The 27,657-nt window shown below is 46.6% G+C and overlaps 1 protein-coding gene and 1 long non-coding RNA gene across 3 annotated transcripts; one reads left to right on the top strand and one right to left on the bottom strand.

Annotated features, from left to right (window-relative positions):
• Positions 1–80: 80 nt before the first annotated feature.
• Positions 81–16,808, bottom strand: LOC121816523 (phospholipase A2 inhibitor and Ly6/PLAUR domain-containing protein-like). Of its 2 annotated transcripts, none has more exons than XM_042232102.2 (5): positions 4,006–16,808; positions 2,591–2,707; positions 1,053–1,205; positions 521–664; positions 81–330 (listed from the first exon to the last, which is right to left on the bottom strand). In XM_042232102.2, exons 1-5 carry the CDS (start codon positions 4,073–4,075, stop codon positions 212–214), a joined length of 603 nt encoding a protein of 200 aa, XP_042088036.1. In that variant the 5' UTR covers positions 4,076–16,808; the 3' UTR covers positions 81–211. The 2 variants fall into 2 exon arrangements, with proteins under 2 accessions (XP_042088036.1, XP_042088037.1); XM_042232103.2 differs by having other exon boundaries at positions 81–327; positions 4,006–5,136.
• Positions 5,177–27,657, top strand: LOC121816524 (uncharacterized). The gene is made up of 3 exons (XR_006056196.2): positions 5,177–5,335; positions 6,529–6,612; positions 26,771–27,657. It is a non-coding gene; the product is annotated as an uncharacterized LOC121816524 (long non-coding RNA).

Below are 27,657 nucleotides of genomic sequence, written 5' to 3'. Positions count from 1 at the left end.
AGACGGTTCCCAAGGGTTCAGGCCCCTGCTGTTTGCATCCCATCTCCCCAAAATACAGCACATCACAGACTCAGGATTGTTCTGTTAACTTGTTTAATTTATAGACACATGGGAATCTTAGCAATTTCTAGAAACATAGATGAGAAGAAATGGAGGCCAAACACCACATGGGCCTCAGTTCTTCGCTCAGGCTTGCCAGAAGCCTGGGGGTTCAAAGACAGCTGGTCTTCTTGATGGTGAACAAACGAGCGCCTGAGGGCACCAGGGTTCCGGGCTTGGTGTGGCAGGCGGTCTCCATACCACAGCCCCGGGCAGCGAATTTGACACCTGCTAGAAGGGATTTTAGACTACAGTCAGGATCGCCAGCCTCCCTCCTCCTAGTCCAGGGTCATACGCCCCAGAAACCTTCTACCCCAGAACTTGGAGCCATTCTCTCCTTTAGAATCTGGAAGCATGAGGCTCCAGTTCTGGGCCTGTCTGGAACCCCTCTCCCTCCTCCCGAATGCCAGGTGCCCCTTACCAGGCTGCACCAGGCCAGACAGGGCGACACAGCGGGTTTCCTCGCCAACGCAGAGCGCTTCCTCACTGGCAGTGCATGTTTCCGTAAAGGCAGCGATGCAGGAAGGACAGCGAAGGCCATTCTCTGTGTGGTTTCTCACGAATGCTGAAGGGGAGGGTGGAGGGTCAGATAATCGGAGACGCGAGTCCCTTTCCCAACCTCCCAACCCCTCAGCAGACAGCTGTTGGTAACGGACACTGCATTTTCAGAAAACAATGTCTATTTGGCTGTGTTGGCTCTTAGTTGCGCCTTGTGGAATCGAGTTCTCTGACCAGGGATCCAACGCCTGCAGAGGGAGTATGGAGGCTTAGTCAGTGGACCACCAGGGACGTCCCTGGACACCGCAGTTTACAGGAGAAGAAACCAAGGCTCAGCGCCAGGAAGACGCTTTCCCCGTGACAGCACAGGTCAGAGACAGGTGCTCAGAGCTGGCTCTGGGGGGGGAGGGGTGGGCAGGGCGGGACTCCAGCCATCAGGCTCAGCTGGGGCTTACCGGGCAGGGGGTCCTGGTTGCAGCCATCCTTCTGGCAGCAGCGCCTCCTGGAGCCCATGTAGTTCTCAGGGTTCATGGTGATGCCGAAGAGTCCTGACTCACACTCGCTGGATTTCGCACACCCCTTGTAGCTGGTCACCGCCAAGGAAGCCTCTGCAGGATGGCCGTGGGCAGGGGGCTCAGTGGCCCCAGTCTGGACCCTTGCCCTGGGGTGTCTCCCCAACTTTGAGTTGCCCCAGCCCACTGCTGTCTAGACAGGTCTCTTCCACCTCCCCTATTTAGACCTCTATTCTGCCTGGGGCATTGTCTGAATGGTTCATTCCGTATGCAACCCATCCTCCCGCAGCTCCCAGGCTGTGCTGGACTCTCCAGGGTAGCCCTTTCAGCCCCAGGGCCACCCCACTGCCATCCTGCAGGGCTCCCACCTGCAGTGGTCTTTTCCAGACCACCTGTGACTACCCCCATGCCTGTGTGAATGGTCTCTTCCAGTCTTCAGCCTTCCTCTGACTCCTGGAATTCTTTCCATCAAATGATGGGATGGGGCTGCCATTCCCACCCGCTGTAACACCCATTTCCTTCTCCACCTAAGGTAGAGGCTTCCAGATTTCCCAGGGTCACTCCCCAGACTTCCTTGCTGCCCTCCTTGGCTTCTCTCAGGTCTTCCTGAAGTGGTGTCTTCCAGTCTCCCTGGCCTTCCCCTTCCCCACTATAGACGGGTGGGCTCCTCCAGGCCTAGGGTTTCTGCTCTTTACCTCCCGTGCTTGGGTGTGTGGGTGCTCAGTTGTGCCTGATTCTTTGCAACTTCATGGAGTGTGCCCGGGGATCATCTGTCCTTAGACGTCTCTCTATGACAACATTGGGACTTTCCAGGTGGTGCAGTGGTATAGAACCCTCGTGCCAATGTAGGAGATGCAAGAGACACGGGTTCCATCCCTGGGTGGGGAAGATCCCCTGGAGGAGGCAATGGCAAGCCTCTCCAGTATTCTTGCCTGGAAAATCCCAGGACAGAGGAGCATGGAGGGTTACACTCCATGGGGTCACAAAGACTCAGACAAAACTGAGCTCGCACCCAACTCAACCACCCTCAGTATCTCCCGCTCTCTCTTGTCAGGAACAGTCTCTTGAGGCCCGCATCTCTGGGCGAACCCTCCCAGCCCCCGAGAATCAACCTGATCACATTCCTTTCAACTCACCCAAGTCCGTTTTACACCCACCCCTTCACCTTTTACATATTAGATTTCCCCCTTCTCTGGATTCCACTCTTCCCCCATGTCCTTTGCTTGCTAATTTCTTCTTTGGTGAGAGAGTCTGTATCTGCACTTCCCCATCCTCTCTTTGGAGTCTCATCTTCAGAAATCCTTGGCAACAGTGGTTTCTGTCATTCCACCGGATTCTCTCTCCACCACCCACCTCGAGGTTGCCTTTCCCTCCTTCCTGATAATTATCACTCAAAGGTTCACCCAGCCCGTGGCGGATTCTGCCATCCTGAAGGCACCCCCCGCCTCCCCAGCATGTGATTCCAGCCCGTGCCCTCTTACTTCTGTTGGTCTCGGTCACGACAATGATGCAGGAGTCCTCATCCGGGGCGCAAGTCTGCAGTTTCCCAGTGCAACTGGGACCGTCACCGACACACACCTCACAGCTCAGTGGGTACCCTGCAGTTAGAGAGCAGGGCTCTAGTGAAAGGTGCCGTAGTCTGTGGGCCATGACTCCCAAATCTCATGCGGATTTTGTAGAGGGGTCTGAAGGAAGAAGGACTGGGGTCTCCCTGCATATTCACGGGTGGGACACTGGCTGCTAAACAGGGATCTGTCTGAAGCTCAGCAAGGATGCCATGGAGCTGGAATCAAAGATGCTCTCTGGGGCAGGTCAGAAAGCAACTCCAATCAGGGAGCAAGTTTATCTAATCACAAGGTTGGGGACTTTGGATGCTAGACCCCCTGTTCCATCTTGGGGACCTTGAGTGGTCCTGCTGAAGCTTTCCATGGATTTTAAAAAGTTTTTTTATAGTTTTAATTTTCTTTTTCCTATTGTTGGCTCTGCTGGGTTCCTGCTTCCTGTTGGTTTTCTCTAGCTGTAGTGAGTAGACACTACTCCCTAGTTGCGGTGTGGGGTTTCTCATTTGTGCTGGTTTCTCCGCTTGCAGAGCACAGGCTCTAGAGCATGAGCTCAGTCGTTGTGGCGAAGGGTCTTAGTTGCCCCCGTGCACGTGGAAGCTTCCTGGACCAGGGATTGCACACCTGTCCCACGCTTTGGCAGGCAGATTGCGCACTGAACCATGGGGAAGTCCTTCACGGACTTCTGTGGAACTTCAGGTGCAGCTGGTTCTCAGAAGTGAGATCACCTTCCTTGTGGGTACCAGGCTGTCTAAGTCTGGTAGGCAGTGGGCGCTCAGGCAGGGGTACCCGAGAGGAGATCTACATCCCAGGTCAGGAAGAAAGATTGAGGACTAAGAGGATAAGGGCCTGGATTCCTTGGTCCTGAGAGAGGAGGCAACTGGGGGCCCAGACACAAGGATCTGCATCCTGGGGCAAGTGGAGCTGCCTGAACTCCGACATCTAAGGAGGAGGACACCGGGGACCTGAACTGCTTAGAGTCCTGGGAGAAAGGAAGTCTCTCGACCTCGCCTTATTTTTTTTCATACTAATGAAAAATACTAATCATACTCTCATCTGATTTTCTAGAATTCAGGTGTCTTATTCTGAGACACTGCCTGGGATATAGGGAGCAGAGCCCATTCAAACCTCTCCTATCTCAGAGATTTAAACCCATAGGTTTTTTAGCACTTTCTCCCTTGGGGACCCAGGCTTTCTCTCCTTTACCCTCTGCCTTCTCCATGAATTGCAATTCCCAGGACACCTTCTCTTTCCCTTCTCCCTTGAGGACCTGGCAGAATGTTCTCTCATACTCCTTGTTTTGAGGGTCCCAGGAGTCCAGAGCCCTAGTCACTTACCCAGACCCAGGAGGGTGTAGAGCAGAGCGGAGGCCAGCAGGAAGGTCTCGGGTTTCATGGAAGGCTTCATGATGGATGGATGAGTGACCCTGCAGGCCCGGGTCCCCAGCTGTTCTTATAGGAAGCTGGGAAGGGGCGTGTTTGGACCTACCTTACCCCTAGGCTAAGAAATGATGAGGTAAGCCCTGGGGGTAGGTCTCTGCAGCTCTGAGTAGGGGAAGGGAATCAGAATCCAAAAGGAGCAGTGGCATCTTGTACCAACGACCCTCATCCTAGCAGCCCTAGGCGTCTGAGCTTCCAACCCTCTCTTCAATCAGGTCCCACCGCACCAGCCATGACCCCTTTTTTCTAACGTGAAGCCCAAGATCAGAATCAGGTCATTTTGCTTCCTGTAGGGGAGAGCAGCTGCTAGGACTCAGGTACCCTACCCCTTCTCTCCTTCCCCAAGGAGGTGCCCAGTGTGGGTGAGGCCCTACCTGTGAGTGCCCAGCAAATCCAGGCTGGTTTTGCTGGCGCCTGCTTGGCTCATACTCCCTTTTCTGTGTTTGGTCTGTCTCCATCTCCGACCCCACCCCACGATTCACTTGGGTCTCTCGGAGACTGAACAGAGGGCTGCTTGTTCAGGGCATGCGGATGGTAGGGGACAAATGCCCAGAGTTCCCACTGGAAAAGGAAGGCTGGGTGTGTGTCTGGTTCGGGCACATACTTTGTGGTTTATTGAGGTTCTTTACATACTCCCTCTGTCTCAGACCTGATCTTCAGGGATCAGAGATTTTCTCGTGTGTGTGTGTCCAGGTGTGTGTCTGTGTGTGTTGGGCGTGAGGAGAGTAGCCAGCCAGCCAGCTATGGAGGGGATCGTGTTGCGGTAGGCTCCCGGCTTCCTGAAAAAATGCACTCAAGATTGCTGGCCTCTTGCTTTCCGGGCTTCAGTTAGGGTGCTGAGGACGGCGAATTTCTGCTGGGGACCAATCCTGCTGGCCAAGCCGGTTGCTAGGAAAGCCTGGTGTGAAAGTGACTGGGAGGAGGGGCGAGAGAGCGGTTTGGCCAGAGCCAGGCGGGAAAAGCTCGTTGCTAGGGAACTCCGCGCGTCTGGCAGCTCTCCGGGGAGACGCACTAGGCATGCGCAGTGGTGACGTAACCGCCGACGCGCCGCGGTGTGAAAGGCCCCAGTCTCGTGCGCTTGCGCAGTGAAGGCCGCCCAGGGCGCACCCCCTGTGAGCCCCCGAAACTCAGAGCTTCGTGCATCTTTTGAGTCGGGTGAAGCCCACACGGCGTTGACATGCCGGAGATCCGCCTCCGCCATGTGGTGTCCTGCAGTAGCCAGGACTCGGTGAGGGACTGGCGTGGGGGAGGGTGGAAGAAGTGAAGGAATTCATCAGCGGGCTCTGGAGCTTCTGGAGTCTCAGAGGTGTTGAAGGCTAATCCGTATGCGGGGCGCCAAGAAAGAGCTTTATTGGGGTTTTTAAGAATTGCAGTTTGGGAGACACAGATTCCGGTAAACGGAGTGTTGGCAGAGGGAATCAGGGGCTTATGAGAACAGAGGTCAGCAGGTTGTTAAAGTCGTGTGGAGAGAATTCTAATTGACTGTGATACACGGAAAGAAATATTTGGCTTTAAAAAAGAAGCTGTCCTGAGTTACTGAAGGATGAGGGTCTGATAAGTACCTTGAGTTTCTGGCATATATTCTGGATTCCTGTGTGAATACAATAAGTGGTCAAAAGGTCAGATTCCACTGTAGCTGCGACCCGCTTGGTCAGAATTCCTCCGTGGCCCCCCGGTCGACTTAGAGAACTCTTTTAGCAATACGCACTTCATTTTGGTTTTCCTTTCACAAAGGGGACTTTGTGCAATTCTAAGGAGGGTCATCCCAGGGACAGGGAAGCCTGGTGGGCTGCCATCTATGGGGTCGCACAGAGTCGGACAGGACTGAAGGGACTTAGCAGCAGCAGCAAGGAGGGTCATGGGAGAATTTCTGGGAGGCCATCGGGAATTCTGGAGAGATGTGAGATAGAGGAATTTGCTGAGAGAAAAGGGGGGTGTTTTGCTTCCTGGGAAGAAGCAGAGGTGAATTTCCAGGGGAAAATGTTGGGGTGGACCCCAGGTAGTGTGTGGGGTTCTTATTTTAACACTAGAAGGTTTTTGAATTGGGGTATAGCCAGAAAAGAGAAGGCAATGGCAACCCACTCCAGTGTTCTTGCCTGGAGAATCCCAAGGACAGGGGAGACTGGTGGGCTGCCGTCTATGGGGTCACACGGAGTCGGACACCACTGAAGGGATTTAGCAGCAGCAGCAACATAGCCAGATAACAAAGTTGGGATAGTTTCAGATGAACAGCAAGGGGACTCAGACATACATATACATGTATCCATTCTTCCCCACACCCCAGTGTGTGGGGGGATTATAAGGAAAGTTAAACCTGGGTGATGTCAGAGGGCTTGAGAGAACTCTCAGACTAATCTGAGAGCTGGGGACATAGCTCTCATCTCCGAACCCTAACATTCCCTTTTCTATTCTTCTCTCTAGACCTACCGTGCAGAAAACCTTCTCAAGGCAGACACTTACCGTAAATGGCAGGCAGCCTCTAAGACCATCTCTGTAGTACTCCAGGTGATTCTGCCAGCTGGCCCCCCGCCCCCGCCCTGCCATCTTTGTTTTATTCCCCGTCTCTGGGTGGCCTGAAGGATCTTAGTTCTCTGACCATGAACCGAACTGAAGTCCCTGTCCTGGAAGCTCAGAGTCTTAACCACTGGGCCCCGAGAGAAGTCTCCTTCCCTCCATGTCCTTAATAGAAATCTGTAGGTCCAGGGTCCACACTCTACTCTGGAGTTAACTGGCAGTGAGCTGAGGCACTTTCTCTTTGGTCCCCACCACCTCACCTGGACAATGAGCAGTGTGGTCCCTGTCCCTTAGCAGAGGAGAGAGGTGATGCAGGGACTAGGCCAGGAATGAATCCGTGTGTGGTCCAGGTAGGTTGCTGCTCTTTTCAGAGCCTTATCATCCTCAGTTGGAAGAGAGTAAACCATTGCTACACATTCTGCCTTCTGAAGGCCCTGGGCTTAGGACTGGAAGGCGTCTCATATCATCTAAGCCAATCAACCTCATTTTAAAGTTGAGGAAGCTGAGGCCTAGGAAGGGCCAAAGTGAAGTGGCCAGTCTTAGTGGCCATTGTGGACTGCAGAGTGCTGTGGTACATGCTTGGTGAAGTTGGAGGGAGCAAAAGGAAAAGAGGAGTTTGATCCAGGATGGTGACAGACTTCCCAACAGGCTTTTCCCATCAGGCACAAGGAACTGGTGGGAGAAGAGAGCTAGTGAGTTCCCAGGGCTGCCTGGGTGTTACCCTGCATGATCCGGCTGTCCAGGGAGTGGGATGGTGGTGGAGCTGTTATCACCCCTCATGCATGGCGGTGCTGCGAGCTGAACCCAGTGTGATTGCTCTAGCTGCCTTTTTCTTCCTTCTTTGTGTCCATACGTTGGCTTACTTTGTTTTTTATATTGATTCATTTTTGGCTGTGTTGGGTCTTAGTTGCAGCATGTGGGATCTAGTTAGCTGGCCAGGGTTGGGAACCTGGGCACCCTGCATTGGGAACACGGAGTTGTAGCTCCTGGATCTCCTGAGAAGTCTCTGTCTTTCTTTATTTTTAATTTTTGGCCACACCACATGACACTTTGGGGCATTAGTTCCTCAGCCAGGGACTGAACCTGCCCCCAGCCCCCTGCCCCGTTGGAGGCACGGATTCTTAACCACTGGACCACCAGGGAAGTCCTCCACTTCTGGATTTTGTCCACATTCATCCCTCCAATGTAAGGGTGTTTGTGGAGGGATGCTGGGGGCAAGGCCTGCCGGGTTGTGTTAAATTTATTATTGTCTGTCTTACCCAGTGGTTCTGAAAATGTTTTGGTTCATAGACCTTTTTGCAAATTAGAGAGAAGCTGAGAATTCTCCTCCCAGGAATTATTCACAAAGCCACAAGATTTTGTGAATGATTTTTGGACTTTACATATCTCATAGTTCCCTAAGGTAGTACAGTCAGAATAATGAGAGCTAACAGTTTATTCACAGTTACAACTGTTTGGGAAAACTGTGGTGGGGCATGGTTAGGATTCCACTCCATGCCACAAGGCCCAGGTTCAATGCCCAACTTGGGAACATGCCCCCCACCCCAGAAAAGAAAACCCTGCCAGTTACCATTCTAAATGCCTCCTATGGGTTAGTTCATTGAATCCTCATAAAAATCCCATCACCTCAAATCTATTATTATCCCCTGTATGATGCAGAAACTAGGCCCAGAGAGAGTATACATTTGCCTAGAGGCAGTATTTTCAACTGAGAGAGAGATGCAGGTGGCTGACAAGTTAATCTCAGGTGGAATTGAAGTCCCCATTTCTCCCTCTTACTCTCCCTGTGACCTCAGGCCAATGGTTTCCTTTCTCAGAAGCTGTTTTCTCACCTGTCCATGGGGGATAATGTGATGGGCGCCCAGGGTCACCGTGACAATCCGGTGACATCATGTTTGCAGAAGTGCCGTGTCAGCACACAGGTGTGTGTGTAAAGGGGGGACTCACGTGTGTGTTACTGGATGGTCTTGCTGGGCTCTTTATGATCAGGAGCATCCTGTTTAATTCTGCACCACTGTTGGAGTGGGGGCAAGAAAGACAGGAAGTGGGGAGTGAGCGAGCCAGAGGAGCCAGCAGAGGCTCATGTCGTCCATAACTGAAAAGAGCACAAAAGGGAGGGTGTACACTGGAATGGAAGTCCTCACCACAGGCCACCTGCTTCCGTCCCCTCCTGCCCCAGCCCCCCATTCCTGCTGCCCAGGTCTTCCTTCCTGTGGCAGTCATCGTGAACAGCTTCTCATGTGGTTCCCCAGGTCCCTCTGTCCACATACAAGCATATGGATTCACCTGAACCCCCTTTCTTAAAGTATGTAATATGTAATGGGCATCACCCTTGCTTTTTCCAAGAAACCAATCTTAGAGGTCCTGTCACGGCATCAAGTTCTACCTTATTCTTCTGAATGGTGCATAACATTGCCTTTCATGGATGTGGAACCTTGTTTTAAAATTTTAATTTAATTTTTTAATTCGTTGGCCACAGTGGGCGGCATGCAGGATCTTAGTTCCCCAACCAGGGATCGACCCTGTGCCTCCGGCAGTGGAAGCTCAGAGTGTTAACCACTGGATCACCAGGGAAGGCCCTTTAATTTTTATTTTTTGTTGAGGTAGAGTTAGAGTTGATTAACGATGTTGTGTTAATTTCAAGTGTACAGCAAAGTCATTCGGCTATGCATATACATGTATCTATGCTCTGTCAAAGTTATTTCCCACCCAGGTTCTCACAGAATACTGAGTAGAGTTCCCTGTGTTGTACAGTAGGTTCTTGTTGGTTATCTATTTTACATATAACTCTGTGTGCATGTGGATCCTGAGCTCCCTATCTGTTCCTCCCCCGCCTCTGCATTCGCCCTGATAACCATGAATTTGTTCTCCTGAGTCTGTGTGTCTGTTTCTGTTTTGTAGATAAATCCTTTTGTATAATTTTTTTTTTAGATTTTGCATAGAGACAATATCATATGATATTTATCTTGGAAGAGTTGTTTTAACTAGATGTCTCCTTGTTGGCAGACCTTCCGTGTCTCATTTATGCCACTGTCGTGAATCCTGTCTTCCTGAGACAGGTGCACTCAGACCTGGGCCCCAGATGAGTCTCGTGCACTTAAGCCTTTCTCCTAACTGCTGATACTTAGCGAACACTCTCTTCTTTCTTCATGAGATAAAATTCATGTAACATAAGTTCATTACTTTAACCATTGAAAGTGTGTGATTCAGAGGATTTGGTATAGTCACAGCGTCAGCATTCATTACAGCGTCTAATCCAGAACATTTTCATCACCTCACCCTAAAAAACCCCAGAACCATTAAGTAGTCATTCCCTTACCCTCGTCCCACAGTTGTCCTTAGCAACTGTTGATGTACATTTTTAAAAAAGCAAAAAACATGAAATTCAGTTGTTTATTTTTCACTCGAATTTATTGAATTAATCTGAATTTAACATTGCTACTGTATACTTAAATCAACTTTTGATATTGACCTTTTTAATATTTAAATCCTAATATTTATATCCTATATTTTAAAAACTATATGATTATTTTAGTCTGAACTTCTTTTTCTGATTTTGTAAAAAGCTTGAGGTAGAGTTGGTTTACAGTGTGGTGGTACTTTCAGGTGTATAGCAGTGATTCGTTTATTTATACATGTATGTGAATATATATTGCTCTTCCGATTCTCTTCCCTTATAGGTTATTACAAAATATTGCGTGTCATTCTCTGTGCTACACAGCAGGTCCTTTTGGTTATTTACTGGATACTAGTGTGTGTATGGACCGCTGATGTGCTTTCTGTCTCTCCAGATTTGTCTGTCCTGAACGTTTCCTATAAATAAGACCTTGCAATATGCTCCCTGTTGTGTCTGGCTCCCTTCACGTAGTTTTCGGATTTCCTCCATGTTGTAACTTGCATCAGACCTTCATTCCTGTTTATAGCAGAATACCGTTCCATTAGCTCAGATGGTGAAGAATCTGCCTGCAATGCAGGAGACCGGGGTTCGTTCCCTGGGTCAGGAAGATCCCCTGGGCAAGGGAATAGCACCCCATTCCAGTATTCTTGCCTGGAGATCCCATGAACAGAGGAGCCTGGCGGGCTACAGTCCATGGGGGTCACAAAGCGTGGGACCTGACTGAGTGACTAATACTTGCCTTTTCACTGTTCCATTGTAGGGAATCATGCACTATATGTCCATTCATATGGACATTTGGGTTGTTTCCATATTTTTTAATCCGAAAGTTTTGTCTGTCATAAGAAAGACAGACAAGGGAGCATCTGTGTGTGTTAAAAGTAGAAGTACTCATATGTGAAATCCGAATTAGTCATTAAAATACAAAGGTATATGTCCTACTGGATGGAGGGTCCCATGCTTTTAATTTGGGCCAGGCAGAGGTGTTGAGTCTTGATTTTTTTTTTTTGGACGTGCCATGTGGCAGTGGGATCTTAGTTCCCTGACCAGGGATTGAACCCAGGCCCCCTGTGGTGGAAGCTGGGAGTCCTAACCCTGGGCCACCAGGGAAGTGCCAAGATGTGGAGGTTTTACCACAAGGATTGAAGTTGTGGAGTTGGAGAGCACGGTTGGTGTGTAGTCCGGCAGTTGGTCTGAATTTCTCTGCCAGTCATTACCTGTGTGTGCCGTGCAAGCCGTTGATTTTCCTGTCTGCATCTTGGTTCCCCATCTGTAAAGCATATCCTACATAGGGTGATCATCCCCAATTTACAGACAAAGAAACTGAGGCTCCAAAAGCTGAGCCTTCAAGGTGCTATAGCTAGTGTACAGCAGAGCTGGGCCCAAGCTCAGGAACCAGTAGTGAACAAAACCAAACCAGGCCCCGACCCTTAGGGAACGTCCACAGAGTCCTATGTGATTGCAGGCAGGGGTGACAGATAAACAATTTGTCATAGCGCCATCAAGGAGAGCTTGTGGTGCCAGGTTGGAAGCCTGTTCAGCAGAGTCTGGTGGAGCTGGGAACACGGGGTCTCACATATTGTGTGTGCGTTAGTGGTCTGTTCCACCTTGTCGCTGAGAAGCTTCACTGGAAGCGGAGATCTCGACGTCAGGCCTCTGGACTGTTGCCACGTTTTGGTGGCTGTATCTGTCTGCACCTCGCAGCTTTTAGGATCTTAGTTCTCCAGGCAGGGACTGAACCCAGACCCCAGCAGTGCAAGTGAGAAGCCCTCACCACTAGACTGCCAGGGAACTGCCCACCACTTTTTTACTACTATGAACACAGCTGCTGTGAGCCTTCTTGTAAAGGCTCTGTACAGAGATATCCTTGGGGTAACCATCTAAAAGAGTCAAATTGCAGGGTCTTCAGTCCTTAGGTCTAGGACTTACTTGCCTGTTGGCTCAGTGGTAAAGAATCTGCCTGCAACACAGGAGACACAGGAGAGGCGGGTTTGATCCCTGGGTTGGGAAGATGCCCTGGAGGAGGGCATGGCAACCCACTCCAGTGCTGTTGCCTAGAGAGCCCCATGGACAGAGGAGCCTGGTGGGCTACAGTCCATAGGGTCACAAAGAGTTGGAGACAACTGAACTGACTTAGCATGCAGGCAGATTTGCTTTCCTATTAGAAATGGACTGGTTTCCAAAGTGGTTGTTCCACGTCACGTTTCCTTCAGCAGTCTGTGAGCGTCACGCCCTCACTGAGCCTTGGCATCGCCAGGCCTCATGTGTTGATGTCGCTGGGCCAGGCCTTAGTTGCAGCTGCACTTGGCAGCAGGGTCTAGTTCACTGACCAGGGATCGGGCCCGGCCCCTGCATTGGAAGTGCAGACTCTAGCCACTGGGCCCCCATGGAACACCCACGAGTCTTTAAACTGACGTGTGTTGAATTTTAACCAGCGCTTTTGCCACCTTACAAAGTACATTCTAACCAATGAGGTTTTCCTTGAACGCACATTCTTATTCTAAAGGTCTTAGGGAATTCCCTGGCGGTGCAGTGGTTAGGACGCCACTCTCTCATTGCCAGGGGCCCAGGTTCAGTCAGTCCCTGATTGGGGAACTAAAATCCCACAAGCTGTGCAGTGTGACCAAAAAGATTGGTAATAATAAAATAAAGGTCCTATCAGTTGTAAAAGGTGAACTGCAGCACATTATAGTTTGAAGAGTTCATTTAGGCAGACAATTCAAATCAGACAGCCAAAACTGAAAAGTGATTAGAGGTGCTTTGTGGGTAGGAGGACAGAAGATTTCAGAGAGAAAACATGGAAGCGGAGCAATTATTTAATGGGCTTGAGCGTGAACTTTTCAAATTAATCAATTTTATTGGGATATAGTTCCTTTACAGTGTTGTGTTGGTTCTCACTGGGCAGCAAGGTGAATCAGCTGCCGGTACACACATGTCCCCTCACTCCTGGATTTCCTCCCCATTTAGGTCGGCACAGAGCCCTGAGTGCAGCGCCCCGCGCCGTACAGCAGGTTCTCATCAGCCATCTCTGCCCGAGAGGGTATCAGGAGTATACGGGTGTCAGTCCCAGTTTCCCAGTCCATCCCACCTCCCTGGACCTGAAAGGATTTTCTTACTTGAGAAAATCGAGGGACTTGGCTGTTCATGATTAGTTGATTTCATTTTGTTAGATTGGAGTTCATCAACTCAGGCTTAAATTTTGATTGGTTTACTAAAGCTACCTAAGGCTTTAGAATCACCCAGTCTAATGGCCTCCTTGATTAAAATTTTACATAAAATCAACCATCTTGGGGCAATTAAAAAGAAAAACTTCTTGGCAAAGAGATTCAGATCAGAATTCCATCTTTTAATTATGAGAAAGTGAATGCATTTTTGGCTAAAACTGTATCTAATCTGGTATGTGGATCTTTATTATTCACCTCTTATCTACCTAAAATGTGGAATGGTCATCTCAGGACTTTATGTTTGCAGAGGCTGGAAACGCTTATGTCAATAGTTCCTCATTCCCTTGAGGTTTCTTAAAATTATTATTCAGTTCAGTTCAGTTCAGTCACTCAGTTGTGTCCGACTCTTTGGGACCCATGAATTGCAGGAAGCCAGGCCTCCCTGTCCATCACCAACTCCAGGAGTTCACTCAAACTCACATCCATTGAGTTTGGTGCCATCCAGCCATCTCATCCTCTGTCGTCCCCTTTTCCTCCTGCCCCCAATCCCTCCCAGCATCAGAGTCTTTTCCAGTGAGTCAACTCTTCGCATGAGGTGGCCAAAGTACTGGCATTTGAGCTTCAGCATCATTCCTTCCAGTTACTACACTTTATTTATCAGTTTTGGCTGCACCAGGTCTTCATTGCTGAGCGTGCGCTTTCTCTCGTGGCAGCGAGTGGAGTTTACTTACTCTCATTGCTGTGCACGGGCTTCTCACACAAAGACTTTGCTTACTGCGGAGCACAGGCCTTTGGTGCCTGGAGTCAGTAGTTGTGGGGCTTGGACTCAGTTGCCCTGAGGCATGTGGAATCTTCCTAGACCTGGGATGGAAACTGAGCGCCCTGCACTGGAGGGGGATTCTTACCCACTTACTTGTATATTGTGTGTTTCATGATATCAGTTTGTTGTTGTTCAGTACCTTAGTCGTGGCTGGCTCTTTGCGACCCCATGGACCCCAGCACACCAGGCTTCCCTGTCCTTCACTGGCTCCTGGAGTTTGCTCAGACTCATGTCCATTGTGTCAGTGAGCCCACGATGCCATCTACTCTCAGCCTCTGCTGCCCTGTTCGCCTTCTGCCGTCACTCTTTCCCAGCATCCGTGAAAGTGGAAGTCACTCAGGTGTGTCTGACGCTTTCCAAGCCCACTGACTGCTTGTGGAATTCTCCAGGCCAGAACACTGAGTGGGCAGCCATTCCCTTCTGCAGGGGATCATCCCACCCCAGGGATCGAACCCAGGTCTCCCACGTTGCAGGTGGATACTTTATCATCTGACCACCGAGGACGCCCTCCTAACATCAGGGTCTTTTCGAATGAGTCAGCTCTTCACATCAGGTGGCCACAGTATTGGGGCTTCAGCATCAGTCCTTCCAATGAATATTCAGGGTTGATTTACTTTAGGATGGACTGGATTGATCTCCTTGGAGTCTTCCCCAGCACCACACTTTGAAAGCATGTCTGTACATGACTACTGGAAAAACCATGCCTTTCACTATACAGACCTTTGTCAGCAAAGTGATGTCTCTGCTTTTGAATACGATGTGTAGGTTTGTCATAGCTTCTCTTCCAAGGAGCTAGCGTCTTTAATTTCATGGCTGCAGTCACCGTGCCAGCAATTTTGGAGCCCAAGGAAATAGAGTCTGTCACTCTTTCCAGATTTCCCCCATCAATATATGCAATCTTTGTGTGTCTGGGTCTGCTGTTTGTGGGTTCTACCGACCCTTAATCATGGCAGCGTAATTTCTGATGCCTAATGGTATGTGTGTGTGTGTTAATTCCACTTAGGGTAATATATTGGTGGAAATTCTTTGAGGGGCTGGTTTGAAGTACATTCCTCTAAAGACGATCTGCCCTCGCGCCAGGTGGTACTACGTATACAGCACCACTTAGAGTTTTCAACTTGGGTCTTTCCGCACTGACAATTACTTAGTATTTTTGCTCCAAATCGTTGACAGTAGAGATCATGGATGAGAATACTGCAGTGGGTTGCCATTCCCTTCTCCAGGGGGTCTTCCGGACCTAGGGATCCAATCCAGGTCTCCTGCATTGCAGGCAGATTCTTTACCATCCGAGCCCCGAGGGAAGCCAGTATTGGCTAGGAGTCTGCAGAGAGGCAGAGAGAAGTTTTCATGTTTTGTCTCTTGTCCCTGCAGAGCTAAGGCCGCCCACGGACACCCCCACAAGGCACATTTCTCCTTCATTTACCCGCAGCAGAGCTCCGCTCTGCGCTCTGAGAGTCCAGGGGCAGCTCCTGAGAGGCCTGTCTTCCTGAGTGGGCGCTCATGCGCTGTTTCCCTTCCCGTCCTCTTCCTGCCACATTGTCCTTCAGTCGCTAAGTCCTGTCCGCCTCCTTGAGACCCCATGGACAGCAGCGCGCCAGGCTTCCCGCTTCTTCACTATATCCCAGAGTCTGCTCAAATTCATGTCTGTTGAGTCGGTGATTCCATCCAACCAGCTCATCCTCTGTCACCCCCTTCTCCTCCTGCCACAATCTTTCCCAGCATCAGGGACTTCCCCAGTGAGTCAGATCGTCACATCCTATGGCCAAAGTATTCCCGCCACCTAGAGCCTTTTGAAAATCAAGCTCTGTGCCACTTGGAATCAGTTGACAAGGCAGACACCAACATCAGTGCCACCCATTGTATCAGTCAGGGTCCCACCAGCAGGCGGAAATCACAGCAGTTAGTTTACCAGAGAATTAATATAAAGAACTAGTAAGGAGGTGGCTCAGTCAGTGAAGAATCTGCCTTCAATGCAGGGGACACCAGTTGGATTCCTGGTGTGGGAAGATCTCCAGGAGGAGGAAAGGGCAGCCCAGTCCAGTATTCTTGCGTGGAGAATTCCATGGACCGAGGAGCCTGGCGGGCTACATTCGATGGGGTCGCAAAGAGTCGGAGGCGACTTGGTGACTAAAGCACCACCATTGACTAAAGAGGACAGAAGACTCGGGTAGAACACAGAAGCAAGTGCTGGGAGCAGCCGCCACCCTTAGGGCTGGAGGAGGAAAGGAAGAGGTTGCAGTTACAGAAATGAGGGTGTTTTGAAGCTTGGAGGTGAACCCTTGGGGCAGAAACTCAGATCCTGAGGAGGGGGTGATCCCCAGCTGATTCTGGTCTTAGCCTGAGAACGTGCGGTGAGGCTAGTACTGCAGGTCCTGGGACACTGCAACCTGGACTCACCTGCGTGACCCCCCCTCGACCCCTCCGCTACCAAAGCGGCCTCAAAGCACACCTGGGGTGCTGAACACGTGACCTGCATGATCCCGCCTCCCTTCACCAGCCTTGCAGCAGTCCGCTCTCTCGCTTGCTCGCTCGCTCATTCACTCCCCCTGCTGGAGGAGTTGACGAGGAGCAGCTGGAGATTAGAGTTGGGCCCAGCATCCCACAGCATCCATGGCGCGCAGCGCACGCCGTCCTCGTGCAGGTGCTGGACGAGATGCGCGGGGAACACGAGGCAGTGCTGCCGCCACAGGTTCCCGTGCAGTGAGAGCTGGGCTGAGGGCCGGGAATGCCGCGTGTGCCCAGGGTCCCAGCTATCTGGCTCTGCCAGGGTCGGAGGACTCAAGACCCGGTGAGAGGGAGAGGGCACGGGGTCGAGACTCTAGTACGGGATGTCTGAGCCTGAGAGATCGCAGAGTGAGGGGTCCGCCAGTGAGAATCCTGGGTGCTTGAAGGGAATGAGGGCTCTGACTAGGGCCTGGAGTGGGCGACGTCTGGTCACCAGGATTTCTGGGTCCTGAAGGGAAATAGAGTTCTGGGGATGGGATTCCTTATTTCTCTGGGTACCATCAGACTATGGAAATCCTCAAGGGAGTTTGGACTCCTGGAATGGGGCTATCTTGGTCTCTCAAGAGTAGAAAGTAAATCTAATAGGTGTCTAGTCCCCCTGTGGAGGAGGAGGTGGAGGCCTTGATTGCTGATGAAGGCGGTCTCCTTCACACTGGGGATTCTGACCTGAAGGAGGGGGGTCTAGGTTCCCCACGGAGCTGAACTCCTTGGGCTTCTGAGCCACAAAGGGTATAAGATGTAGGCTTCCGGGGCTGGGGGATAGGCCTGCATGCAAAGTGGGCTTTGAATCGTCACTGGGAGAAAGAGAGTTCTTTGGAGTCTCAGAAATCCTGGCTCCCCAGAGGGCTGTGGTCCTTGCTGCTTAATTCATGGCTGGTGGAAGGTCTCCATGGAGAGGAGGGAACTGGGGTCTGTCTGAGAGAACTGGAGACCCTTTGGTCCCTCTTGGGGAATAGGAATTCCATCTGCGTTGCTTTAAGGCCAGACAGCCCTTTGACAATAGGGGTGGCCTTTTACAAGTGGCCCAGCAAATGGCGTCTACCTGCAGAGTTATCGTGAGCATTCCATGTAGGCTCACTTGTATCTGCATGCTCTCTCGTGCACAGTAATAGACTCACAAGCCCTCCTGGAAGCCCGGAACTCGGGGAGCTCAACCTTTAGTCTCACCCTTTGCCTTGGCTCAGGGTGCCCTCCTCTCTGACACCATCTCTGACTTGGCCCTGTCTGACATCTCCACCCTGCGCTTCCCTGCTCCAAATTCTGACTACCCTCCTGCCAAGGGGCCTCCTGCCTGGATCAAATCTCAGAAACCAAGACCTTGTGTTGGTTTCCTGTGTCACTGTCCATTGTGCTGATCTCGTTCACATAGCTGTATATTGGCACCCTTGGGTGTGACACCTATCTTTTGCAAGGGTTGCCTTTTAAATCATGACTTCTAAAAGGGTTGAATTTTACGTTCTGGAGGCAGCAAGTTGGTAGGGCTGCATCTGTCTCTGGGAGCATCCAAACAGAATAGACTGAAGACTCCCTTGTGGAGGGATCACTAGCTGAACTCAGAGTGAGTCTACGTGGCACCTGCAGGCTGGCAGGCCCTTGAGGCAGAAATTCAAGGAAAGAAACTCAGTGTTGCCACTGGCAGAAGCAGAGGAGGTCCAAAAGCCTCATCAGCTTAGCTGAATTTTCTCCTTGTCTGGATAACGGTACATGTGTGTCCATTGAGGTGAGGAACCATGAAGCCCAGAGAATTAAGGGTGGGTTTGCCTGTGGTGTTTTTTGGAGGAGTGAATAAAAAAGTAGAAATTCTGTTGTGGGTCTGTCTTTGGGGTTTGAGGGGGGTGGAAGATGCTTGGGACTCTGTGAGATGGAAGCCTAGACTTCTGGGTCTGAGGGAGGAGGGATCCAGGGTGAGGACTCCAGGGTCCCTGGAGAGGAGGGATGCTGGGGTCGTGTGCAGGATGGAACTCCTGCTCACCCCCAAACCTCTGCAGGGACCTTTGGTGCACTTGGGTTCTGTGCCCCTGTCAGCTGCCATGAGAAGGACGTTAACCAGGGAGTCACAATCCCAGAAGGCTCTGGAACCTGACGGAGGAGAACTAGAGTCCTCCTCCCAAACTGGAGCCAAACCCACCAGCGCATAGCCAGAAACAGAGCTGCCCCAGATACCTACAAACACTTAGGAAGAAGAATGTTTCTTTTCACAAGTCTCAATTTGGACGTGGTTTTTTACACAACATTACTACAGCATCAACAGACTAATATGTCCGGGCCTGTTTAACAGGAGGATTCCTACGTGCTGTTTCTCACAAGTCCTTTGTTTCTTTTTAAGTGGAACAGCATGCTGCTCCCAGGAACAGGGGTCATTGTGTTAGACTGGCTTCAATCTCCTTTAGTAAACATTCTCTTTATGACAAAACTGCTTAGTCTCGACCCCCTTCTTGAGATATGGATTGTCTCCTGACCTTTTGACCATCATCATCCCTTGTTCCCTTGGTGACAGGTGCTGTACAATTTGATTTCTGATCTTTATCATTGTCGAAAGAAACTTCTTGTACCACAGCCTTGAAGTTTTTTTATTTTTTATTTATTTATCTGCACTGGGTCTTAGTTATGGCATGTGGGATATAGTTCCCTGACCAGGGATCGAACCTGTGCCCCCTGCATTGGGAGCTCAGAGTCTTAGCCTCTAGACCACCAGAGAAGTCCTACCACAGCCTTTATATACTCACGGAGAAATCATTAAAGCACCTTTGCTCCATCAGCGCTTGGGTCCCTGTGTCTGTCTTTCGCTCTCTATCTCTCACTCTCCTCAGCTGATTCCTTGGAGCGCAGAGACCCGTCTTGCTCACTCTCCTGCACGGGCTTCTAAGACTCTCTCGAGAAGGCACACTGTTCCTTCACCCCCTCCTTGAGAGGGCGCCCAGTGCCTTCATGAGAGATGCAAGTCCTGTGTCAAGGACTTTATTGGTTTTCTGTGTAAACCAGGGGGTATCAGCCTCCTTCTCTCTTTTATCATCGCCTCTGGACCGCCAGGTCCTGGTCCATTAAAGGACCCCAACAAGTGGCGCCCCAGAACAGGGACTCTGGTATACGTGGCATTTGGTTGGAGAGACTTGGTACCTACGGAGGTCAGGACCTATTGACATCGGTAAGTACTAAGACATGGGTTATACGGGTGGACAGCCCCATCATTTCTCTACTTAACTTCACCATTCGTCTAAAGCTCAGGGACTTTTGGTTTCGCACCACTGAATAGAGGCTTACTTTCAAACACTGGTTAAATGTAATCCTTGATTCCCTGATAAAGGCAGTTTTGATTTAGAAATTTGGCAGCAGGTAAAAGAAAATGTTGAATGAGCTGCCAAGCAAGGAAAAAATATTCCTATAGATTTCTGGCCATTTCAAGGTAGATTCTCAGTCAGTCAGTTCAGTCGCTCAGTTGTGTCCGACTCTTTGCCACCCCATGAATCGCAGCACGCCAGGCCTCCCTGTCCATCACCATCTCCCGGAGTTCACTCAGAGTCAAGTCCATCGAGTCCGTGATGCCATCCAGCCATCTTATCCTCGGTCGTCCCCTTCTTCTCCTGCCCCCAATCCCTCCCAGCATCAGAGTCTTTTCCAATGAGTCAACTCTTCGCAGGAGGTGGCCAAAGTACTGGAGATTCAGCTTTAGCATCATTCCTTCCAAAGAAATCCCAGGGTTGATCTCCTTTAGGATGGACTGGTTGGATCTCCTTGCAGTCCAAGGGACTCTCAAGAGTCTTCTCCAACACCACAGTTCAAAAGCATCAATTCTTCGGCCCTCAGCCTTCTTCATAGTTCAACTCTCACATCCATACATGACCACAGGAAAAACCATAGCCTTGACTAGACGGACCTTGGTCAGCAAAGTAATGTCTCTGCTTTTGAATATACTATCTAGGTTGGTCATAACTTTTCTTCCAAGGAGTAAGCGTCTTTTAATTTCATGGCTGCAGTCACCATCTGCAGTGATTTTGGAGACCCAAAAAATAAAGTCTGACACTATTTCCACTGTTTCCCATCTATTTCCCATGAAGTGATGGGACCAGATGCCATGATCTTCGTTTTCTGAATGTTAAGCTTCAAGCCAACTTTTTCACTCTCCTCTTTCACTTTCATCAAGAGGCTTTTTAGTTCCTCTTCACTTTCTGCCATAAGGGTGGTGTCATCTGCATATCTGAGGTTATTGATATTTCTCCCAGCAATCTTGATTCCAGCTTATGCTTCTTCCAGCCCAGCGTTTCTCATGATGTACTCTGCATATAAGTTAAATAAGCAGGGTGACGATATACAGCCTTGACATACTCCTTTTCCTATTTGGAATCAGTCTGTTGTTCCATGTCCAGTTCTAACTGTTGCTTCCTGGCCTGCATACAGATTTCTCAAGAGGCAGGTTAGGTGGTCTGGTATTCCCATCTCTTTCAGAATTTTCCACAGTTTATTGTGATCCACACAGTCAAAGGCTTTGGCATAGTCAATAAAGCAGAAATAGATGTGTTTCTGGAACTCTCTTGCTTTTCCATGATCCAGCAGATGTTGGCGATTTGATCTCTGGTTCCTCTGCCTTTTCTAAAACCAGCTTGAACATCAGGAAGTTCACGGTTCACGTATTGCTGAAGCCTGGCTTGGAGAAGTTTGAGCATTACTTTACTAACATGTGAGATCAGTGCAATTGTGTGGTAGTTTGAGCATTCTTTGGCATTGCCTTTCTTTGGAATTGGGATGAAAACTGACCTTTTCCAGTCCTGTGGCCACTGCTGAGTTTTCCAAATTAGCTGGCATATTGAGTGCAGCACTTTCACAGCATCATCTTTCAGGATTTGAAACAGCTCAACTGGAATTCCATCACTTCCACTAGCTTTGTTCATAGTGATGCTTTCTAAGGCCCACTTGACTTCACATTCCAAGATGTCTGGCTCTAAATTAGTGATCACATCATCATGATTATCTGTGTCGTGAAGATCTTTTTTGTACAGTTCTTCCCGTGTATTCTTGCCACCTCTTCTTAATATCTTCTGCTTCTGTTAGGTCCATACCATTTCTGTCCTTTATCGAGCCCATCTTTGCATGAAATGTTCACTTGGTATCTCTAATTTTCTTGAAGAGATCTCTAGTCTTTCCCATTCTGTTGTTTTCCTCTATTTCTTTGCATTGATCGCTGAAGAAGGCTTTCTTATCTCTTCTTGGTATTCTTTGGAACTCTGCATTCAGATGCTTATATCTTTCCTTTTCTCCTTTGCTTTTCACTTCTCTTCTTTTCACAGCTATTTGTAAGTCCTCCCCAGACAGCCATTTTGCTTTTTTGCATTTCTTTTCCATGGGGATGGTCTTGATCCCTGTCTCCTGTACAGTGTCACGAACCTCATTCCATAGTTCATCAGGCACTCTCTATCAGATCTAGGCCCTTAAATCTATTTCTCACTTCCACTATATAATCATAAGGGATTTAATTTAGGTCATACCTGAATGGTCTAGCGGTTTTCTCTACTTTCTTCAATTTGAGTCTGATTTTGGTAATAAGGAGTTCATGATCTGAGCCACAGTCAGCTCCTAGTCTTGTTTTTGTTGACTGTATAGAGCTTCTCCATCTAGGTAAATTCTAGCCCTCCTACTATCCAACAACAGACAGAATTCTTCCCGCATGAATATGAATTAGATGATAAAACTTTAAAAAAGGCCCAATTAGAACAACAAAATATTTCAAAATTGTCTTACTAGCCCCGCCCCGGCCGTTCCATATGCTCCTCCTCCGCCAACAGGCGCAACTCCAAAAGTCTCTCCTTTGTTGGAACCTAACGAAAATTATGCTGATTTTTTAGCTAGATTAGAAACTGCTATTTCCCGTACTGTAATCAGAGGAGAAACCAAGGAACAGCTAGAGAAATTACTTGGTTATGAGAATGCAAATCAGGAATATCAAAGAGCTATCGCTGCAATTCGTGAAACTGGGACTATTATTGACTATTTGAAGGCTTGTCACAATCTAGGATCAGAAACTCAAAAGATGCAAATGCTAGCTGAAACAATGGCTACTACCTTTAAAAAGGGAAATGAAGGATGCTTTACATGTAGAGATAAAAACCATTTAGAAAGGGACTACCTTAAGAAGGCTAATAAAAAACCTCCAAGAATTCACCCTCACTGCCTTAGAGGAATGCACTGGGGCAAAGATTGTAAATTTAAATTTGATATTGATGGAAAACCTATTCCAGGGAACTCCAAACAGGGGACCCTCCAGGTCCCCTACAACAAAAACCAGGGGCAAATTCTATCTTTTCCCTCAAACCCTCAACATCCGGCAATGCTACCAGCCCTAGATGGTTTTTCCTTTACCCTTAAGCAGTCCCTTCTAGAGTACCTATGGACTTTTTGGACCCCTGCCCCCACAAAACTTCAATCTTTTATTTGGTCGATCTAGTTTGGCTTCTAAAGGAATTATTGTTCACCCTGGAATAATTGATTCAGATTATAAAGGAGAAATTCAAATTAGGATGTCATCTCAGATTCTATGGCAATTTTAAAAGGGGGACAAAATTGCTCAGTTACTTCTTTTGCCTTACATTTCTATTAACTCCTCTAATAATGTACAGACAGGCAGATTCAGCAGTACAGATCAAAAACAATCCTTATGGACATCACTGGTAACTGAATATGCCTGACCAAATATAAATATCAAAATTAATAATAAAAGATTTTCTAGTCTCCTCGACACTAGATCTAGTATTACTATTATTTCCAAACACTTATGGCCCAAATCCTGGCCTATACAAAAGGTCTCTCGCCAAATTGCAGGAATTTCTCAAACCAAAGTACAAGACATTTATCAAAATGTTTAGATCCACCCATATGAAGGGCCAAAAAGGCCAACCTACAACATTAAGACCTTATGTGACAAAGGCACCCCTTAATCTAATAGAGACTTACTTAAGCAATGGCAAACTCAGATACACATTCCACATTGTTCCTAGGGGCCACTGCTCATTTAACAAACAAAGCAATTATTAAAATAACTTGGAAGGATGATGAGCCTATTTGGACAGAGCAATGGCCCCTTTACAAAAGATAAATTACAGGCTACTAAAGAACTTATAGACACAGAGTTAGAATTGAAACATATCAAAGAATCTTACTTTCCTTAGAACTCTGTTTTTATTATAAAGAAGAAATCTAACCAATGGCGTCTCTTAACAGACCTTAGAAAAGTCACTGCATCTATGAAACCTATAGATGCATTACAACCAGGGATCCCATCACCTACTACTCTTCCTCAAAGTTGGCACATTATTATTACTGATTTACACGATTGCTTTTTAAATATACCTGTACACTCTTTAGACCGGGAGAAATTCACTTTCTGTCTCCCTTGTCCTAATCACATCGGGCCTCATAAAAGATTTCAATAGACTATGTTACCTCAAGGTATGCTTAACAGTCTTAATATTTGTCAAAATTTTATAGCCAAGGCTTTACATCCTATATGACAGCAATTCCCTCATGCATATATCATTAATAATATACTGTAACTACAAAAATGAGAAATGGTATTTTTGACACTCAATGGCCATGATATTCTTTAGACTCCAGAGAAAACTGATTAAAATAAAATCTTTTTTGAAATTGCAAAACCGATTCTTCTTACACATGCAGTTAGGAAAAGGTTAACTTGTTAAACTACTTTTTTGGAGCTCCAGTTCTGCCTGGGAAACAAAAACAGGCCTAAGAAAAAACCTGAAATTAACTCTTATCATGTCCTTGGGAAACACAGCCCACTCGATCTAGGACTCCAGCCATGAACGAATTGGTGGAACTCAAAAAATAAATAAATTAAAAAGTAAAACAAAAAGACGTTTTAAATTTCAAGCAGAAAACTATGCCTATCTATCTAAAATTATCTCTGTCTCAATATATGTCTTTGTTTTTGGATAATATGAAGTTAATAAGCTCTATTTAAATTCAAGTTAACATGAACTGAAAAATATTCAATATTAAATATAATGTTTATTTAAATATAAATATATAATTTAAATATAGTTGTTTGCTAATCTAATTGAGACATGTCTTAAATCATCAACACTACATAATACTTTTATTGTGCCTAAGTTTAAGGTAAACTAAATTTATCAACAAAAAGATAACTCTTTATATATATATATATATATATATATATATGATGAAAACTTTTAGATAAACTCTATTAAAAATAAGTATATTTTTAATAGAATAATCTATTATTATAATCTAAAATAATCTCTTAGAATTGGAGTAACTTAAGTTTCTGGACTTATACTAAACTAAATAATAAAAGTTTATTAAATAGCTAGGTCATTTCCAAGTGAAATAAGATTTTAAAATTTAATTACTGAACACTAACTTCCTCTTACAAAAAGTTTTTCTTATAGAAAAACTAAAGAGATTTTAAATTATTAATACATATAACAAAACATATTTTATATAATTTATATAATTTATAATATATTTGAGTGGTATTTATATATTTTTATTTATTTATTAATAGTTTATTCACCAATCTATAAAAATAACAACATATAAGACACTTCATAATTGCTAAAGAAAAATAAGATATATGCTTTTAATAAAAAGATATAAGAAATGGCAAATAAAATGATGAATACAAAAATGTCAAAAGGGTTTATGACAAATGAAAGAAAATTTTATGACAAGTGGATTTAACTCATTACCCTGAACTTCCTTCCTCTTCCTTCTTACGTGTCTCAATCAATACAAATTCTTCTTTTATAGGGCCCACACCTCTCCGAGGTGAAACTACACGACATGTTATAACCCACCCGTTAGCTTACTTTGCAGTAATGAGAATACCTAATTCTATAAAAACAGACAATGGCCCTACCTATATTTCTAAACAATTTTTACATTCGTTCTCTATTAAACAGATTACAAACATTCCTTATCATCTGCAAACACAAGATGTAATTAAACAAACACATTACACACTGTAACTACAAATGGAAAATTAAATAAAGAAAAATACACAGGAACACTTTTCCTTACCAGAGCAGACATTACTAGATTCTGACGCAATATATTTTTTAAGCCTATAACTACTGTCAATATAGCTTTATTTCTGTTTCCAGTCTGTAAGATTCTTAAAATAACATCAACTTCAATGCCTGTTTCACCATACGAAACAAAAGCAACGTAAAAAGGACACCCATTTGCCAAATAAGTTATTTGTTCCTAAGAATATCAAAAGTGCAAAATATTCGCCTTCTTTTCAGGTCTGTCTTGAAAGTATAATCATCTTCCTTGACACACTGAACAGAGAGATTCAACAGCTGCCAGGCTGCATTTCTTTTCCAAGGACAAGGTCAAATATATTTGGATATGAGCAACATTTCATTTATCAAGTTGTTCTGCATCAACTTTCAAGAATTTCTCTTAGGAAGAAATATTTGAATGTTTGTTCCTAATCCTTTGCCCCAAATAACACAAACCACTTAAAACACAGTCAGATCCCATTTCTTTTTATATCAGGAAAAATGTATATACTGAATGAAGAGAAAATCAACCCATTAATTCAAAACCACAGCCAAATACCGGTCCCAAACAGATTTCTAGATGATTTTTTTTTTCTTTTGGACTGAAATATTTCCTAACAATGTTTTCATCATTATCGCTTTCCTTTCTTTCTATAACTCTTGTTAATATAGCTTTATTTATTTTAAATTTTTTAAACTTACTGCAAGGAGATATTTTGACAAAAGCAGAAAAACATTTTGAAACATTAAAGGACACCTCCCCTCCTTTACCCATTTGATATCAAGACGGGTTAACTAATCTGTGGAAATCTAAGAAACTAATCTTACAGGGAAAGGGATATGCTTCTATTTCTCCAGATGGATCCAACAAACTCATATAACTTCCTCTTCAGAAGATTTAACCTAAGGGGCCCCCCAGCATTCAGACTAGAAACGAAACAACAAAAACCTCAGGAGGAAGAAATGCCAATCCAAGCCATGGTGACTTTAAGAATTTCCAAAAAACACCGCACTCAATGTCATCGACCGTATGATCTCCCTATTTGAGGACAGATAAAAACGCTTACTCATCAAACTGAAAATCTGATTTCTCAACAGGGAATGCCTCAGAATCCTGAAAATATTTTTCTTCACTATGCTTGCTTTGCTTGCTTTTGTTTCCCCTGCTGCAGCTGACTTGATTGATCACACTTATTGGGCTTACATACCTAACTCCCCTTTTTTATTGTAGGTTACAGAACGGACAGATATAGGACCAATCGTATCTACTAATGACTCAACACATACGTCCGCTCCTTGGAACTTGGAGGGGCCCTCTCATCCTGAAAAAAAAGAAAAACTAATTACTATCTCTCTAGGTTATGAAGGCCTTCCTTTGTATATGGGCCCAACAAAATTATGCATAAATGTTAGCCGACAAACTTGGGCTTTCGCCCTGCCTCTAAAAGAGGACTTTCGGACACTGCTTGGATTATTTACTACCCTTTTTTTTGTCCGTGAACCATGTTTATACTACTGAAACTTTGGGGAAAGAGTTAGGGAAAGAACAAAGAACATTATGCAAAGAGTTTACTAATAAGAACTTTAAATATATTCCTGTTCATTGGGACAAATGTCAGGCCAAATCAGGAAAATTAATGTTTATGGCTAATCATACAATTGTCGATTGAGGACCCCATGGTATGTGGTTATCTAACTGCTCAGATGGTATTAATAGAACTGTGTGTGATTATGTTACTCAAACGGCATGGACGGTTACTAGTACTACAATGGAGCGTTACCATGACGGAGGACTTCTTGGATGGCTTGACAGTGGAATGGTCCTCCCTCGTCCTCAAATCATTCTTGATGAACAGATTGGGCCTAAGCAACGGGACATTGGAAACTTGCTGCAAACACCGAGGAACTTGGGACTTGGACTGGACATTTCACAGGGACTAGTGGTAGCCATAGCCATTATTTCTTTCAGTATAATCAATCATATTTTATGCAAGCCTATGTTCCACTTCCTTTTGTTGTAGCTATAGGAAGTTTACAATTCCGTAAGACTTTATGTTCTGTAACTTGCATAAATGGTAAATTATATACTTGTCTTAACTTCTCTATTTCCTTGAGAAA

Source organism: Ovis aries, chromosome 14 (assembly GCF_016772045.2).
Source record: "Ovis aries strain OAR_USU_Benz2616 breed Rambouillet chromosome 14, ARS-UI_Ramb_v3.0, whole genome shotgun sequence".
NCBI classification, from domain to species: Eukaryota; Metazoa; Chordata; class Mammalia; order Artiodactyla; family Bovidae; genus Ovis; species Ovis aries.
Note: the sequence above shows the minus strand (reverse complement) of the source record. Positions and strands in the feature narration are given on the sequence as shown.